At 40.5% G+C, this 19,822-nt stretch overlaps 1 protein-coding gene across 1 annotated transcript in view; it reads right to left on the reverse strand.

Moving 5' to 3' along the window:
* Positions 1-19,822, reverse strand: part of FRY (FRY microtubule binding protein) — a 251,083-nt gene that overhangs the window by 120,098 nt on the left and 111,163 nt on the right. Inside the window, exons 15-18 of the mRNA XM_003797632.2 lie at positions 17,372-17,543; positions 15,610-15,742; positions 11,033-11,140; positions 411-669 (exon numbers count right to left, since the gene is read on the reverse strand). Coding sequence (XP_003797680.1) covers positions 411-669; positions 11,033-11,140; positions 15,610-15,742; positions 17,372-17,543 — 672 coding nt within the window. The remainder of the gene's footprint in view (positions 1-410; positions 670-11,032; positions 11,141-15,609; positions 15,743-17,371; positions 17,544-19,822) is intronic.

Raw genomic sequence — 19,822 nt, forward strand, 5'->3', positions numbered from 1 at the left:
TATGGGCACCAAGCCAAGTTTATGTACAATTTAAAATAGTGTGCATGAACCTATCACACGTGAACCTTACGGCCACCCTGTATATCCACATCCTCCTCCATATCCATCTCCAGCCCTGACTCCCAGATCTATAATCGTTTGCTCTTACCAATAGATTTGGGATAATTCTCCAGAAAAAAATAATTCTATTCTGTAAATGACCTTGTTGATATTAACAAATCTGGCCTAAAAGATATTGTGCCCTGAGATTCTTGTTCACGATTTATGCCGGTGGAAGAACTAAGGGCTACCCCAAAGTAAATGATCCTTGGAGGTTGGAAGTGAGAATCACAGAGGTTCCCAGGGCTGCCACTCTTTCACATATCAATACTTAAAAGAACATCAATCGGCAGGGAGGGTGTGAAAATCACCTCTGAGTTCCTGATTTTGTTGGCTTGTTCGTAGACTTTCCCTTGCGTTTGTATGACCAGTTTCCACTGGGTGAGCAGCTGCAGCAGCAACTTGAGGGACGAATCGAGGAGTGTGTGATGCATGTCGTTTACTTCCCTCAGCAGGAAGTTGGTAAAGCCAAACAGGACATCTTCTCTCCAGTCGGAGAAGTCAACAAGCAAACCCTGAAGAGAATTCTGTGCAATGTGTCGCAGTTCATCATCCATATGAATAGAGAGTCTGTGGAATGAATGAAAGACATACAATAATTTACTTTAGGAACTGTTCTTCTATATAGCTCTGTTTCTACTTGTGTCTTAAAAAATGGGTTTCCCTCACCTTTTGCTTAGTACATGACTTAAGTGACTATTTAAAAAAAAACCAAAAACTTTTAAGGTTAGATTTACTGAAGACTTGCAAAGATAACACAAAGCGTTTCCATATAGCTTTCACCCAGCTTATATCACCATTAACATCTTATATAACCATGGTACATTTTCAAAACTAAGAACTTAACATTGGTACAACGCTATTATCTAAACTACAGACTTTATTTGGAGTTCACCAGTTTTCCACTAATGTCCTTTTCTTGTTTCAGAATGTAATCCAATGTACTATATATGAACACTTTTTAATACATTTAACTACACAATAAATTAGGATCAAACCCAATTTTTAAGAAACCTGTATTCTAGAGACACTAAACAACTCATCCAGATCCAGAAGTTCACTCAAAATGAGCAATCTGAGTTAAGCCAGTGGTCCTAAATTGGTTTTGCTCCTCCAGCAATATTTGGCAGTATCTGAAGACATTTTGGTTGTATAAAATGTGGGACAGGCATCTCTTTTAGTGGGTAGAGGACAGGGATGCTGCTAAACATTCCATAATGCACAGGACAATTTTCCATGACAAAGAACTATCTGACCCCATATGTTGATAGTGCCAAGGCTAACAAACTCTGAATTAGTCAACTAAAGAACTTCAGCATATTTGTGGTTTTACCTAGAATATCATGATAATATATCAATGTCAACATTGGTATGGAGCCTTGTAATTAACAAAATGCTCTGTAGATTTTTTTCATTCATTCATTTAATAAACAGATACAGTAGAATCTCCACAGCTGACCACCTCCCTACATGGACCACCTCCTTAAGCTGACCTAATTTTCATGGACCAGACATGCACCACATGTACATATCAGTACAGGAGGCCTAGTTCCTTATGTTGACCATCTCTGTATGTTGACCAGTTTGTTACAGTCCCTTGGGTGGTCAACTTACAGAGGTTCTACTATACTTTTGAGACCCTCCTAAGACTCAGGCACTGTGCTCACTTTGTACAGCCTTAGGATGCAGAGTTCAGAGTGGCTGTGTCTACTGGGTGAGGTGCCTGCAAGAGTGAGGAGAGGCAGGAACAGTGCTGGAGCAGGAATAGACCACTCACTGAAAGGTCTTTGGGGGTACTCTTTGGGGGCACCCAGGGGGCAAGGGGTTCAGAGTGTGTGCTCTCAAATCAGAATGCCTGGATCAGTGTCTTGCCTCTGTCACTTATCAGCTGTGTGACCTCAAGCTAGTTACTTAATCTCTCTAAGCCTCAGATCCCTCATGGATTAAAGTGGGACACTAACTGTAACTGCATCCCTTAAACGTGTTGAGAGGTTCATTGAGATGGTCCATGCACAGTGTTTAGTACCATACTGAGCATGCAGTAAGCACTCAGTAAGTGCCAGCTATTATTAGAAGAAAGTGAACTTTATCCTGAAAGTTATAGGTGAAGAAATATAACTAGATTCACATTTGAGAAAAGAGTCAGGCAAGAATAGGGAAGGTGCCTTGGAGAAGAAACCAGCTAAGGTCATTGCAATGACATAAGCAATGAGTGTGAGGGGCTGACCCAAGGCAGAGAAGTATATAGTGAGGCAAGGACAGATGGAGGTCAAAGATGTAGGACTAGTTTCTAGGACTCAGTAGCCTAGAGATGTTTAGTGTCACAGAAGAATATGGATGAGCCAACGGGACTCCCATAAATAGGGCAGATGTTAGGTATTATCCCCAAGAAGCAGCAGAAGAACTTATGGCCCAGAATGGTTAAGGAGTTTGCTAAAAGTCACTTGGTTGATTAGGGAAAGAGGCAGGATTTCAGTCCAGAACTTCTAATCCTTAATCCTAAATATTCTCCACAAAACAAGTCTGGTTACAAGTTGTATATACTGGTTATATACTTTGACGGTATTTCAAAACCTCGATGATAAAATTCCTTTCTTATTCTCTAAAGCAGTGGTTTTCTACCAGTGTAACACAGCACACTGATGTGCCATGAGAGGATCTCTGGAGTGCTGCAAAAAAGTCTAAAGATCATTAATCAAATTATTTTCAAAAGAAGTCCAAAGCACAGTAAGCATATTCTTTTTTTAAATCAACATAATTTAAGTGTGCCACAGAAGTTTAACTATAGGTTCAAACGTGCTGTGAAATTAAAAAACAAAAAAGGTTGAAAAACACTGCTCTGTGTTTTTCACAAGCATGAAGTATACCAATTGGTCCAAATTTGACAAGAATAAACCAGAGCAAGATCTCTTTAGTTCACAGACTTACACTGAGCCATGAATTAGAGCTTCCGCCTCAAAAACACATAAAATCTACAAAGATGCTGAGAAGGAAGATCTAAGTTGATTCTTAGGAACATCCTACACAATTAAATCTATAGTTCTCAAGTAGGTGATGGTTGCTGGGAGAAAACGTAGAGGCCCTTAACCTGAGCTTCTGATCAAGGATTATCTACGGCAGGAGTTTTCAAACTTTCCTTTTATTTAAATCAGCAGCACATCCCTTTTTTTCCAACAAAATTTTATGCAGAGCTCTTTGATGGATAATTTTATGTGTCGATTTGGTTGGCCATGGTGTCCAGATAAGTGGCCAAACAGTATTCTGGGTGTTTCTAGGAGGGTGTCTTTAGATGAGATTACCACTTAAATGGGCAGACTTTGAGTAGATCAGATTGCTCTCCACAATGTGAATGGGCTTCATCTGATCAGCTGAAGGCTTGACTAGAACAAAGGACCAAAAAGAGGATTTTCCAGCCTTTACATTTTGTCAGCAACCTTGGTTCTTCCTGGCTGTACAGCACACTGCCTTCAGCTCCAAATGGGAAACTTGGCTCTCCTAGGCCTTCAGCCTTCTGGCCCACCGCACAGATTTTGGACTTGCCAGCCTCCATAATCACATGAGCTAATTCCTTATCATAAGTCTCTTTCTCTCTTCTATACATCCTTTTGTTTCTGTCTCTCTCTGGAAAACCCTGACTATATCTCCAATACATAATAAATACATAAAATCTGAGTTGCTCTGGTTAAAGCCGGGGTAAAAGGCCTGAAGCCCACCCATTTGGGGAGGAAATACCCCTTGACTCCTTAAGCAGCTTTGAGTCATTTTTGCAGTCTGTGGTTTGAAAACACTAGTTTGGGAAAAAGCCTTTGCAGTCATTTCTCTAACTTACATTTATTATTTGTATTTCCTGCATTTATTTCTGGCTATGGTCTTGAATGTCTTAGAAAATAAGCTTCCAGATATAATAAACTACTGTTTTTAAGGCAGGTAATAGCAGAATAACCAGACACTAACTGTTGCTAACTCATGGTAACAATAGTGGTCATTGTCATGGGTGGCATTGAGTCCCCCACAGAATTCATGCTGACTTCCTAAGCCCCAGCTCCTTAGAATATGACCTTATTTGGAAGTGGGATCAGTGAAGATGTAATTATTAATAGCTAGTTAGGGTGATGTCATACAGGACTGCAGTGGGCCCTTAATCCAGTGTGACAGGTGTCCTTATGAGAAGGGGACTTTTGTAGATAGAGAAATGCATGGGGATAACACCACGTGAAAATAAAGGCAGAGATCAGGGCGGTGATTGCATAAGCCAAGGAATGCCAAAGATCACCAGCAAACCACGGGAGACTAGGCGAGAGGCTTCGACTATTCTCCCTCATATTCCTTAGAAGGAAGTGGCCCTGAAGACACCTTTAGCTTGGAGCTTGCAGCCTCCACAGTTGTCAGAGGATTTCTGTTGCTTAAGCCACTCATTTTGTGACACTTGTTATAGCAGCCCTACTAAACCAATGCAGTTACAAAACTAGGCAGGTACCAAGAACAAAAGCCATATCAGGGTCTACTTACGTGAATGAAGCTTTTAAGTAAGGGCCCATACTTTTGGCTTTCCAAGTGAGATTAATTCTACTCTTCATCTAACTTTGCTCTCATGGACAAGCTGCAATCTAGAATCTGTTTTAACTTTGAACCCACCATGCCGATTCATTTTAAGGACTTGGATAGCCCCAGAAGATGTAAGACCAGGGAGAGGAAGTGGCTTCCAGAATAGAAAACCCAGCTGATCATAAAAGCAGAATGCCTGTAGAAGACCAAGGCCCAGACTGTCATGAAACTGAGACGGAGGAAAAATAACCCCTTAAGACAAGTCTGTGGGCAGCAGGTGAGCAGGGAGGGGAGATGCTGAGAGGGGAGGCTCTCTCCTCTGTGTTCGTTCCCTAAAGCTGCCTGGAAGACAGAATCACCATCTTTTTCACCCAGATCGGCCTCATTTTTACTTTTATTAGACTTTAATCAGATAATCACAGATTATCTTGTAAAACATTTGAGATTTAACACTATAAAACATAAAACAGGAAAAGACTCAGAATTAAATGAGAAAGATGTCCAGCCACTCTGAGCATTCAGGATCTGCAAGGAAGTGGCCTGGAGCTGGCCCACAAACTTCCAAGTCCTATTAGGTCCCCTTGGAGACAGTAGTTCCCCCAACTCCCAGGTGGCCCAACCTGAGAGATACTGGACTGGAAAAGAAAGAACAGGTTTGACTGGAAAACCAACAGGTACACTTTATATATATAAATATATGTGTATATATAAATTTAAACATATATATATGTATATATAAACTGTCCTTTGGGAGTGTTTGGTGGCAGTAATTGAAAGAGAACAGAGAGACTTTAGGAGAAAGCAAATTGTGAAGGAGTTTGACTAGTTTGGGGAAAGAAGGCAAAATTTCCAAGAACATGACGTGGCTCTCAGAAGCCTAAACTGGAGTCTCAGGCACCTGGTTACACACAAGGAAAACCACTGAGGGGTTTAACAGGCCTACACAGGGACAAAGCAGGGAAACATGCTAAGGAAGCCAATATTGCCAACGCCGATGGCAGCTGTCCTTCCCCGGCAGCTGGGATCAGGAGCATGACAGGGCCTGGCGTGATTCTCATTGCTCAGGTCAGTGAGCACACGCAGTAGCGTTCTGTACAGCTGTGTGTGCCGGGCCACAAAGTCCTGCAGCTCTGTCTGCCGTGATCGAGAGCAAGCAATGTGATCTCAAGGGCACGTGTGATCTCAAGGGCACGTGCTGCTCAGACAAGGGTGTTACTGAATAATGAAGGGCACGTCATAGAATGTGGAAAAAATAGCACTTGGATAAAGCCACCTTCATGGTCAGACAAATGACTTTTAATAGAAAGCGCTTTCATAAGGGCGAGTTGCAGATCTTGATGGAGTCCGCTTAATATCACAGCTTTTCATAATTTTGTAAAAGCGGCCCAAATGCAAAGGGGGTGATTTCAAATTCACAAACTATGTCCAGAAGAAAAGAGCAACTGAAAGAAACATTCTCCTCTACAGCATGGCAAGATAAACAAAAGGTTCTTAGGAAGCCGTGTAGAACCTGCTCCTCAATCAGGGCAGCGGAGGAAGAAACGGTTCCACAGGGAAGCCCAGCGACGAGGATTTCCAAAAGGAGGGGGGCTTGCCTATAACCATTCAAGCAGTTCGCTGGGTTTGGCACAAATTTCTTCTTGGAGGGTATTAAAGAAGAGACTCCCATCTATTCACTCTGCTTTGAACTGTGTCCCAATTAACAGAAAGAAATATGATTAAGTGAACTATTGAGGCAATATATATAATTGAAACAAGTTCTTTTTCAGCTCCTTGAAACAACTAACCACTTCCCACAACACAGCTGCAAAGTGAAAGCAGGATAAATGTTTAATATTTTTGAGATACTAGAGAAGACTGTGGGATTGTGTATGCATTACCTGAGAACTTTCCACAAGTTATAAGGAAACACTGCATACAATATGTTTCTTATTTTGCATGAAACCAATGACATGTGGCTTCAGGAATAGCCTATAAATTTGGGCAACCAGCTTTACTTTCTGAAATCCAATATCCTTGTCTAAAAATAAGGATGAATATGTGCCCAGTTTACGTAAGACAATGCACATGGCATGCGTTATACGGCACGGTATATATTTTCAAATGTGAAGAAACCTACCAAGGACACCTAACTTCCGCTAAGAACTCCTGTGTGTTAGGCGCTGTGCTATCATGCTAAGTGATTCATATGCATTGCTTAATTCTCACAACCCTAGGAGGTAGGTTATCAAGTCAAAGTTTTGAAGAGGGAGGGTACGTATTAAACCAAAAATTTTTAGTACATAAATGGTACTGGGAGAAGTGACAAAGGGCAGGAGGCTGTGGACAGCTAGGGAAAAGGTCCTTCCTGTGGTCAGAGGGTAGAACAGGGAATACCTGGGAGGGGAGTGAGAGAGAAAAGATAGCAACTGCCCCAGAAAGAAGTGAGCTCCTCCTTCCGCGTGCAGAGTCCCCCGGACCCCAGGCAGCCCGCAGGGCAGGCTCTGCTGAGGATGGGGAGGAAGTACCTTCAGGGGTCTCGCCAGGACGCTGAGAAGGCGAAGGCCTGGGCAGCTTCCATGGAGCCCACACAGAAAGATCCCTCACACTCGGCCGTTATGAGGTGGCTGGCGTTTAGTAGCCTGGAGAAAGGGGTTTGCAAGCTTCGTCCCACACACCACTGTCATGTTCAGCACACTAATCTGTCAGTCTGAGGTCTGGGTGTTGTGGTATTTAGTCACTAACAGACAAGCTAGGAAGGGGGTCTGGGGGCATTAGGTGGGACTCATCTTTGAAACTCCGTATAGGGAACTGAGCTGAGCAGGATGGGGAGCCTGCACCAACACTGTCTTATCTTACTAACTATGAGGAAAACCACGTTTTCAAGGAAAAATGTACCACAAATGTGACTGTGAAGTGTCCGAAATAAAAGGTCTCACTCTTCTCTGTCTAGACCATATATTGGCTCAAGTCAGCTTACTCCAAACTCAACTGGACTAAGGTGAGCAATTGGCTGAGGCCTTCTCCTGCGGCCCCTTGAAACCCACATGTATTGAATTAGGAGATGTGACTGGCTCATTTTCTCCTAGGACTCAGTGTGCGAGTTGCCTGCTCCAGCTTTCCCCTTGAGGAGAACTGCTTCTGGCTTTCTTCGAAGCTTGAAAAAAGTCCCTTCGTGGGTGTCCCATATAAGCTCAGCCATTTTCTTGCTTTCTCCTTAAGACTTAAACTCTCAAGACTATTTGTTCTATTACCCCATGAAAAACCAGCATGCGCTGCTTCATGGTTCATAACAACATACATAATAATAAACAGGGTGCACATAACAGCACCTGCACTCCAACCCTGTCTGACAGGATTCCCTCCCAAGGCCTTGGCACCAGGGTCTGCAGATTCTGCAGCCCAGGAATGGGTTACTGAAGATGATTCCAGAGGCAGGAGTCACCCACACAGACTTATAGCAGAATAGCATTACAGTCTTTACCAGAACACTGTCTGCCTCGAAAAACTTAGTATTTCAAAGGCCTCAGGGCACATAATCACCAATTAGACCTTTATTGAATAAAGTGAACCTTCCTTCCACTTCAGTTTAACGGATAGCCATCTTTTCCCTGCAGAGGCCTCTTCCCTCAGATGACCCACACAGTGCCAAGGCCTCAAGTCACTCGGCCCTTGCAGTAGGCCTGGGAGGTAAGGCAGTCTCATTCCAATTTTACCACAATTCTACCCAGGGAAAAAGACAGGCTGAGCGGTTAAGTTGTTTGTCAAGATCACACAGGTGGTAAAATGGCAAAGCCGGAATACAAAGTTTCTAGATGAGTCTATTTGTTCATTTTTTTCCCATTCTGGCATCCTGCTTCCTCCCCATCTCTCAGATGCTGGGCTCTCCTCTGAAGGCTCACAAGGCCACAGGGAGAACCCTTTCCACTCCACACAAGGCCACGGGGAGAGCCCTTTCCACTCCATACAAGGCCACGGGGAGAGCCCTTTCCACTCCTCAACCTCCCTCTGGGGAAACACGAGTGTCTGCCCGGCACGCTGCCCTCTCTGCTCTGCATGCGAACTGACAGGCTGCTCCTTGCGTGTTTCCAGGTCACTGTAGGACCTGTCTCCCAGTTTCTCTTTATTCTCTGCCTCTGCCCTCATCCTGGGAGAAGCAGTGTTGGTGTAAGGGATCCTTACAGTCCTAGACTCTTTTTCCCTGAGACTTCCCCACCCCTCAAATCATCATGCTTGTTATTCTTTGGAAATCTACCTTTTGTTCCCCCTCCTTGGGTCTTCTCCTCACCCAGATCTGGAAACCCCTTTTAGATCCTGGCTTGTTTTTTTCTTTTTCCCTCTGCTCCTGATGGATGAACTCTCCATTCACGTTCTGGTTGCTGAGCCTTGAAAGTATGTCCTAACCATGGACTAGAAGCAAGAAGGACCCATGCCCTGAAGGCTGCTGCTGACACAGAAACAGGTTCTGGTGGCAGTGATGTTGGCAGCTGGAGGGGCGGAAGGCTTTGGTCAGTGAGCACCAGTTCCTGAAATGGTGGTTTTCTGGTAAAAGATCATTAGGAGACCTTCACATTCAGCACCATCCTTGTGCTAGTGGTTCCAGGAAGAAGGAAGAGAGTGGCTGGGTCCTCAGGCAGAGTGGAGAGGAACAGGGTGGGCAGCAGGCTGTGAACGCTGTTCCTTGATGGCAAGAGGTGGTCAGTGGAAGGCCGCAGACTGGCTGTCCATGGAAGAGAGGCCCACGGCCACAGTAACTAGGAACATGGGGCTCCATGGTGACGTGTAGTCGTCAGGGGTAGGAGCTTGGGTGACGCATTTGGCTAGTGATGTAAAGGGTGTCCTCAGAAGGTGAGAGGATGTGGGCAAACTAGGTTGTGCACAATGCAGCTTTCATTCAGCCAGTGTGAATATTTGTTATCCTTCTCCCAGCTTTCCTTTATTCTGCCACAGACTGAACAGTCTAAATGGACATTTCTTTTTTTTTTTTACAACACAGAGTCTCACTTTATTGCCCTCAGTAGAGTGCTGTGGCGTCACAGCTCACAGCAACTTCCAACTCCTGGGCTTAGGTGATTCTCTTGCTTTAGCCTCCCTAGTAGCTGGGACTATAGGCGCCCACCACAACGGTTGGCTATTTTTTGTTGTTGTTGTTGTTGCAGTTTGGCTGGGGCCGGTTTGAGCCTGCCACCCTTGGTATATGGGGCGGATGCCCTACTCACTGAGCCACAGGTGCTGCCTAATGGACATTTCTTTTTATTGTATTATTCTCCTGTTTAAAACTTCATCAACCCAAATGTCTCAAAAAGCATTTAAAATCAGCTGAAAACCTACCTCTCTAGTCTTTTTTTTTTTTTTTAAACAGAGTCACAAATTGTCCCCCTGGGTAGAGTGTTATGGCATCATAGCTGATAGCAACCTCCAACTCTGAGGTTTAAGTGATCCTCCTGCCTCAGTTTTTCAATTTTTAGTAGAGACAGGATCTCACTTCTGCTCAGGCCGGTCTGTAACTCGTGAGCTCAAGCAATCCACCCACCTTGGTCTCCCAGAGTGCTAGGATTATAGGCATGAGACACCACATCACCTACTTCTCCAGTCTTACTTCGTTTTATCTCTCTTCATCTTTGGGTTTGTAAACTGCTATCTTTTTCTCCAAATCAATGTTCTTCCCCATTCCATGCATCTAGGTGAATAAGTCACCTTTGATTTTTCAATTAAAAGCATATATAATTGCCAAAGACAGCTTCAGATCAACCTGAGATAAACAAGCTTGCTAAACTGTAATGAGATAGTTCACTCAAAAGAGAAACTTTAGGTTCTAGTTTGGACGGCACATTCTCTCAGAGGATGGGGAGGATGATAAACTTCAGACTTGGGGCTGCTGTCTGAAGAACTGGACTAAAATCCATTTATGATCCTGTATCTTCCTTGCTGGTCGCCTGAAGGCCTTTGGCTACTGATGAGCACTGGACTCGAAAGAGCTCTTTTCCAGCTGGCCCATCCTGTCCCATCTCTGTGCCTTCACTCATGCCACTCCCTTCACCCTCCTGAATTCAAGTTCTACCTTCTCGTAGGAGTTATTTGCTGTCTTCGTTAGTCCAGAGTCATCTCCCTGCCCACTGAACTTGTGTATAGCACTTTTTGTGCCATTTATGTGCACAATTACAGATTTGGGGCTGTTACTCACCTATGTGTTTATGTACTCACTTCTAAATGGATGTTAAAACTCTTGACCATGAGTAAAAAGAAACTATTTCTTTATTCCTTCCTGCCCATATACGTGTAATACCCAGAATAAGATCTCATTCAGTAAATATTTGCCTATTGTTATTACTCATTTTATTTTTCCAGGAATCACGACAGGATTACAATCAATTTTGTTTGAGTAACGTTCACGCTGGCTCTCACTCACCTAGCCAGTAAGTCGATGAGTTCAAGTTTGGACATCCCATCAGGAAGCAGCCGAGGAATAGCGGCAACACAGGTCCTGAAAAGGTCTATTTTTGGCTTTCTCTCACCCCTAGAATTTGAAGAGAAAATTTAAACACAGGTCAAAAGGTTGTGAAAATTTAAAAACAATTTTTGATAAAATATGGTGAACAAAGATTAGAATCCACGCCTTCGGAAGCACAGGCTGGTGATGACTCCGAAGGATTTTCAAATGTTTTTGCCCTCTGCAGTTTGATCTGTTCTAATAAAATTTCAAATAATTTAAATGTAAGGCAGAGATATAAATATGAAAAGAAAAATACTGCTATCAATAGTATTTTACCAGAGGCTTGAGTTCCACAGGGTTTGGTCTCTGTGGGCTGCATTTAAAACACTGGCATAACAGAAATGCATCAGTGTGAAGAAATGTGTTTTAATCATCCTTTTAGTCAGCATTTAAAAATGGGTTTTTAATATATAAAAGGAAGGGTGCCTTTTACAGGTGTAACATCTGGAAGCTTCTCTCTCTGATGAGTTGTGCTTCTCTCAAGTTCTCGTCCCGTCTTTAACAAATCAAATGCTTCTTACAATCGCCAAGATGCAGAAACAACCTAAATGCCCATCAACCCAGGAATGGATTCACCAACTGTGGTATGTGTATACCATGGAACACCATTCAGCCAGAAAAAGATGGAGACTTTATATCTTTTGTATTAACCTGGATGGAGCTGGAACACATTCTTCTTAGTAAAGTATCACAATAATGAATAAGCAAGTATCCAATGTACTCAATACTAATGTGAAGCCAGCAGACAATCTAATACATAACCACATAAGAGAAAAACTCAATTCAAATTGGGGGGAAGGGGAAATGAGGGAGGAGGGAGAAGGTAGGAAGGAGGGAGATTGGTGAGCTCCCACTTAATGGGCACAATGTAAGGGTATATGGCACACCTCCTGGGTGTGGGACACAACTACAAGAGGGACTTTACCTAACAAATGCAAACACTGTAACCTAGTTGTTTGTACCCTTGTATTAATCTGAAATACATTTTTTAAAAAATTGGAAAGGGTTGAAAAAAAGAATCAAGTGCTTCCAAAGTAAGTCTTTCATAGTAAGTAAAATCCTGACGTGTATATGTGTGGACCCATTTCTGACTTTTAAAATCATACTTAATGGGCCTGATCCCTATGGAGACTCCCCCTTTCTTTTTCATTACTGTCTTCAGAATATGAATGTCTAATGGCAATTAATGCCTTCTGTTGGAAAATGCGAAGGAGAAATGTATATTTTGTGATAAGTTAAAGTTTTAGTTATTTTAATAGGTAACTATTTGACTCTTAACTTTAAAATCTTTTTTCTTTCTTTTTTTTTGAGACAGTCTCGGTAGAGTACCATGGTGTCACAGCTCATGGCAACCTCAAACTCTTGGGTTTAAGCAATTCTCTTGTCTCAGCTTCTCAAGTAGCTGGGACTACAGGTGCCCACCACAACGCCTGGCTATTTTTTGGTTGCAGTTGTCATTGTTGTTTAGCGGGCCCAGGCCAGGTTCGAACCTGCCAGCCTCAGTGTATGTGGCTACTGTCCTACTCATTGATGTATGGGCACGGAGACTTAACTTAAAAATCTTAATCTAAAGATCATAATAAAGCAGCAATTTTGCTTTGGGACAGTACTTTTTAGCATGCTTTTGTAAGCTTGTTAAGAATAAATACAAAACTGTTTATATGAAAAATAAAACACATGTATGTTAGCTTCTAAAATACTCTGCTCTTGTGGACAGTCATCAGATCAGTTTTTCTCCTTTTTCATAGGCCTTTGCATGAGCTGTTTGCGGTCTCTGGAGGGGAGGTGTTGCACAGTGGTTTCTCATCACTTGAAGGAAAGGGATGTTTTTAGACGATATTCCCACTAGCTGTACAGCCTTAGAGCTCAGCGATTTCTCCTAATTGTTCATCTGAAACACAGTGAGTAGTTTAAGCAGTTCTGCTAGTTTGCTCACCAGATGTCTCTAACAGTTGGGATTATTTTTATATCTGTCGGAAAACGGATGACCTTGACTGGCCTGAAGTGTAGGGCAAACTCTGCCAGACTTCCAAGATGATAAAGCAAGCCCAGATTAGAAACTAATTGCTGCATGATTTCTTCTCACTACTGCAGTCTCTGCTCTCTGCTCTTTTATAGGAAGCATATGAATTCCTAAATAACACAATTAAGAAAATTATTTATTAACATGTTAAAATGATTATTTTTTATATCCTCTCTCTCTCTCTCTTTTTTTCTTTTTCTTTTGCTGGCATGAACCACAGAAGGGATGAAGAATTGAGCAACTTCAATGTTCAAGTTCCTACCCTAAGGAGGGCCTGGGAAAGCAGTGGACTGGCTTTAAATATCAACTCAGATGACTGTTTCCATTAGTGCTGTGTGGGCCTCCACCCTCTTCTAAATACTTATATGATTCCCTAGCATTTTTCCTTGTTTTTTTAGAAATGAGGCAATGAGATATTTTCCACTCAGGGATGTGACTTAAAAAATGCAGCATGAAAAAAATTCCTAACCCTATTTGGGGGTCTTAAGATGGCTGAATAGGAAAATGCAAAAAAGAATCTTAGACAAAGTTTGATACTTCGTTTAAAACACAAATAAAATGGCTCGGCGCCTGTGGCTCAAGCGGCTAAAGCACCAGCCACATACACCTAAGGTGGTGGGTTTGAATCCTCAGCCTGGGCCCGCCAAACAACAATGATGGCTGCAACCAAAAAATGGCCAGGCGTTGTGGCGGGCGCCTGTAGTCCCAGCTACTTGGGAGGCTGAGGCAGGAGACTCACTTGAGCCCAGGAGTTGGAGGTTGCTGTGAGCGTGATGCCATGGCACTCTACCCAGGGGGATAGCTTGAGGCTCCGTCTCAAAAAAAAAAAAAAAAAAACACACAAATAAAATATTGACATTTACATTTAAATACATCCTTAAAGTTTTAAATATATTATTTTCGTCCTGAACCTATCTTATTAATAAGAGGTCTGTTGATTATAAGTATAGGTTTCCTTAAAGTTCACTAATTTCTGTACTATTTTTAAGGGAAACCAGGTAAATGGGTGAAATTTCAAAAGCATTTCTCATATATTCATTGTAAGTTGAAAATGTCTTTAAGATAGTCAAGGCATATGAAATAATGAGGCTGAAGGTTTATGAATAACCTGATGATTTGCAAGGTAAGAACTAGAGCTATAGATAATATACTTAATGTTATTAACCTTGCTCAATCTCAATCTTCTATTATTTTGGTTAAACAGTCTAAAGCAACACGATCTTCCTATCATTTAAATCAAATGACTGGCAAGCTGCAGAATAACATGCATTATACGATTCCACTTCGGTAAAAAAGAAAAAAATGGGGGGTGGTGCCTGTGACTCAAAGGAGCAGGGTGCCGGCTGCATATGCCAGAGGTGGCAGGTTCAAACCCAGCCCTGGCCAAAAACTGAAAAAAAAAAAAAAAGAGGTCTGGAAAGGAATCACATTGAACTAGAGAACAGTTGCAGATTTTAAGTGAGGTTTTGAGAAGTTTTTCATTTTTATCTTTAGATACTATTAAATATGTATTTAAAATAATTCTGTATATTTGCCTTTGTTTTAATCATGAGTCTGTGATAAAGATGAGACCACTGTAATAAAAATGCACACCCATAATATGAACTTCTATTTATAGGTAAAAATCTTCAGATTGACTTATAGGTAATGATCTTCAGATCAGTTTTGATATTTGGAGCCAGATATGCTGGGTGACAAAGGAAACTTTCCTAATTGTATTTTTGGAAGTTTGTGCCATAGCTGCCAAAGGTAATTTAATTCATAGTCCAACAACAAAGTTGAAACTTTCTTCTTCTTCTTTTTTTTTGTTGCAGTTGTCATTGTTGTTTAGCTGGCCTGAGCCGGGTTCAAACCTGCCAGCCTCAGTGCATGTGGCTGGTGCCATAACCCTTGTGCTACAGGCATCAAGACTCAAACTTTCTTAAAATATAGAATTATAACCTAATACTAGTGCCTGCCAAAATTAATCAAAAATAGAAAATACAAGTTCTAATTGCAAATCTAGATCTTTACATTTTGGCTAAGAAGATTTATTTCTATAATCATAGCCTCAGATGCTTTCTTAAAATGCTTTTTTTAAATTTATGACACAGTTGCATAGAAGCTATTAAGTAGGAACTGTCATGATATTTATAAAGATATAATGTTTGTGAGTTGGGGGTGTCACTATATCATGTAGGTTATGATAGAGTTTGGGAAGAAAATGTTAGCTTCTGAAAAACAGAGACTAGACAGTTGTGGGCCCCGTTTTCTAACTTGCTAACCTAATGATACTTTGAGGTACAGCCACAACAGATCAGTCATAGAGATGACCTTATTTTTGTAGCTAGTCAAATACTGCCCAAGTTGTTTATTTTACTATTCTTCCTACTTTTCAGAACTCTTTTTCTAAGATGCTGAGAACAAAAGACAGAATAAGTGAGAAGACTCTCGACCTGTGTGTTTTCTGGTTAACATTCACTGTACTCACGTGATCATGTCTTCGGGTTCTTTGTTTAACATCTGGACATTAGTCAGCATCATACACCTTCCTACTTCTTTATCGAGGTGCCTTAAAATATTGTCCACAGCTTTTCGTACTTGAGAGTAATATAAGGACATGCCTAAAAAAAACCATGCACTATAGTTATACTTTCCACTAAGTATACCAAAGGATACCCTGGTTTATTTACCCTCTATGACACTTTTTACTGAAGACCCTATGAATCAATAACTTCCTTGAGCGTAAGAGCTGAGTCTCATTCACTCTCACCTGCATGGCTGCTGGCATAGTGCCTTGGACTTAGTGGGTGTTCACCAAATAATCATTTAAACTCAATTAACAGGAATCCTAATACTTCAATGGAAAATATTTTCAGGAAGAGTTCAAATAACAAGAAAATGCAAAATTCTACTTTTTGAAAGTTTCTGCTAGCATAAGAAAATTCACCATAAGCCAGGCATGGTGGCTCAGGCCTATAATACTAGCACTTTGGGAGGCTGAGGCAGGTGGATTGCTTGATCTCAGGAGTTCAAGATCAGCCTGAGCAAGAGTGAGACACCCATCTCTACTAAAAATAGAAAAGTAGCCTGGTGTTGTGGCAAGTGCTTGCAGTTCCAGCTACTTGGGAGGCTGACGCAAGAGGATTGTCTGAACCCAAGAGTTTCAAGTGCTTGTGAGCTATGATGCCACAGCACTTTACCCAGGACAGCAGAGTAAGACTCTGTCTCAAAAAAAAAAAAAAAAAAAACAAGAAAGAAAGAAAATTCACCATCAACTGTGATTATCTGAATAAAGGATAATTCCCATTTTGGCTTCTGATTTTTAAAATCACACAATATTCTCTGAAAAATGTGTGGATTTTTATTTTAGTAAAATTACTTCATACCATTAATTTTAAATTGGAGGAAAAATGTGTTTAAGCTATATTACTTTTACTGCTCTCATTCAGTACTGTATCATTGTCCTATAATGGAAGACAAATGTATATATTTCATATAAATACATAATACAAAATACATACACATATATAATAGTAATAAAAAGTAAATAGTTTTGTATTTAAAATTTGTATTTTAATCAAATCATCAATGATTACTTCTCAAGCATTAAACCTTTTCAATTCATTTAAATATTGCATAAGTGAAAATAAATATTTTAAAGCACAAAGTTTCCTTATATGTTTCCCTCATGTTTTTAGAATCCAGGAACTATATTAACAAAGTTTGTAGTAGGTTGCCTACATTTGGGTGCTTGATAAGAAATGAACAAATGTAAAAATCACCTCTTTTGATTAAGATAGCTAAATTAAAAAGAAAAAATATTATCATGTAATCTAGATCCATAATATATTTTGGCATGTTGTGGGATTTGGCATGTTTAAAACAGAGATTAGACTAATTTTACTGAAAATGAAAGAAAATGAAATAAAAATGAATGAATGAATTATAAACAGGATTATCTACCAAAGCACATAGATGTCTTAGAAATTTACTGAAAAATGTAGATACTCAATATGACCATAGATAAAAGTTTAACATTTAAATGGCAAAATATTTACCAGGAAGTTCCAGCAAGTATAAAGGGCAGTAAAACAAAACACAGCATGAATCAATCAAAACAATTAAAGTCAAAATGTTTCTCTGGCTACTTCTCTAAAGATTCTTTTTAAAGTGCATCTTACTAAAGATAAGTATCTATTAGTTATTTTAAGGGCTTAATAAGGATCAGTTCTAACATGTTTGAAACCCACCTATCATTTTGGCTTCCTCTTCAGTTAGCGTTTTACTCAAATATGTTTTCTTTACTCTCAATGTGTTTCCTGAAGGGAGAACAGCTCCTGTAACTGGCATGGGAGGTTCCCCGTCCTTCTGTTGCAAACTGTCAGCTATGACCAAGAACGCCCGTAAACCAATGTTCATTCTCTGCGACAGACAAGATGTTCATGACAAAAAGAAAGGACTAATTATTGTAGTGGAATTAAACCATGAGTCTTCCAGAGAAGTTAGGACTGGCTTGCATTTAGAATAGGCACAGGGGTGTAGGCCAAACCTATGAAAATTAGGTTTCTGTCACTGTTTGTTGGTGCGTCATAGGAAAACAACTGAGATTTCACCCAACTTGGAGGGCATGTTTGAGATGGTCTTACACCACATTTTATTGAGGGAATGCTGGGTATATCTCAAAGGGACAGGTGGTCCTCCTCTGGAACATCTGTAACTAAGGGAAACAAAGGCTCCTGCGTCTCCTGGAAGGAGAGAGACACCACATATGTTAACTGATGAAGACTGAATGGAGACACTCAGAGTTCCAAATCACACCGGCTCTGAATTGCAGATCTTAACTTTTAATTTACAAAAGCTAGCAAGTTTGAGAAGAAATTTCAAAAATTCAATGCCACAGAACCTACTATTGATGGGAACACATGGATGTATAAGAAGAAATGCCATTCTGGGCCATACTGTTATCTTCCTTAAGCGCAGGTAAGGCATGACACTGGCTCTGAAAGATGGCTCAGCAAGAGAGTTGTTCTCCTTAGCGTTAATCTTAAAAGGTCAGAAGGTATCAAAACATTTGTACTTCATTAGACACCCATGTGGAAACATTTACCCTGATATTTTCAAACCTCGTGAAGTAATAAACTCCCAAAGTAAACTATTAAACTACTACCTATGGAAGAGAATAATGATAACAAGTACCAATAATGATCATTTAGTTATAATTTTTTGAGTCCCTAAAATGTATCCAGAACTGCTCATTAACTTTCACCCTTGAAAATAGCCAAGGAAGGAAGGTGTTCCTAGTTTCAGGTGAAGGTAGTCTCATTTTTCAGATTAGGAAACTGAGGGAAGGTGAGACGCTATTCATCCAAGTCTGATTTGCCTGTAGTCCTATTTTGTGGAACCCTATTATACTTTTATAACATAGAATAATATAGACTTCTATTCAATTTTAAACTATCTGCTCAAGCTTTAAGGAGATATGATATTTCAACCAGGATTTGGCAAACAATTTCTCTGGCTCATTTATACACAATTCAGTGTACTTATGATTGAATGACCTTAAATAAGAGGCTTTCTCCATTTTCCAGAATGAGAGACTATTAACTTAAAAAACTAACTGTATATCAAACCCAATTCGTTTCGATTTTTGGTGTTCTTTTATGAAATTTTTTCTAGGCTTGTGTATTTTTATCAAGTCACAGCAATGTTCTGGGCAAGAAATTACGATGTCCAGCTCAGCAGATGCAGGATCAATATAATAACCTTGGATTAACATATATGGTCAAGCCTCAATCATTTGCAACTGGATTATGCAGCTTATGAATCATCTTTGCCTGTTCTCTGAGTTTTCCTTTCCTCTGGACAATGCTAAGGAAAGAAGTAAAATGGGATCTTTTAGTATACATTCTGAAGTTAATTTCAAAAATAATTTTTTTGGGTATTTTATATAATTCTGCACTACCTCTCCTTGTTTTCTGCCTGGCCTTGGGAAATTATTTAACTTTTCCAGTCCAAATATCAACTTCCTTTCTGTAAAATGAAAAGAGCAATACCTATAGCTCATACAGGGCAATTGTGAGGATCAAAGAAAATGCCTGAAGTTTCTGTTAGCAAATATTTATTGTAAGTCAGATCTCTTATTATGTTTTAAGAGATATAATTCACATGTAGTAAAAGTCACTCCTTTAGTTGTACAGGAGTTTGCGTTTTGAGAAGCATTTTCACAATCAAGATCCAAAATATTTCTACCATCTCCCCCAATTCTCTCCTGCCTCTTTGCAGTCAGGCTCCACCCTCAAACCTAGCACCTGACAGCCTGTCTACCTGTGGCTTTCCTTTTTCCAGAATGTGGTATAAATGGAATCAAACTGTACGTAGCTTTTTGTGTCTTCCTTCTTTCACTGAGCATAATGCTTTTGAGATGCTGTTGCATCCATCAGTGGTCTGTTCCTTTTCACCGATGAGTATTCCATCGTGATGATGATTCATAATTTGTTCAGCCACTCGCCAGTTGTTGGACATGAGTTGCTTTCCCATTTTTAATGATTATGAATGAAGTTGCTGTAAATATCTCTACAAACCTTTGTGGATATGTGTTTTGCTTTCTCTTGGATAAACGTCTTAGGGTGGAATTGTTGGCTCATGTGGTGTGTTCTGTTTTCAAAAGTGGTTGTACCTTTTTGCATTCTCACTAGAGTAGT

This window comes from Otolemur garnettii, unplaced genomic scaffold (genome assembly GCF_000181295.1).
Source record: "Otolemur garnettii isolate 467f Iridium unplaced genomic scaffold, OtoGar3 scaffold00120, whole genome shotgun sequence".
Taxonomy (NCBI): Eukaryota; Metazoa; Chordata; class Mammalia; order Primates; family Galagidae; genus Otolemur; species Otolemur garnettii.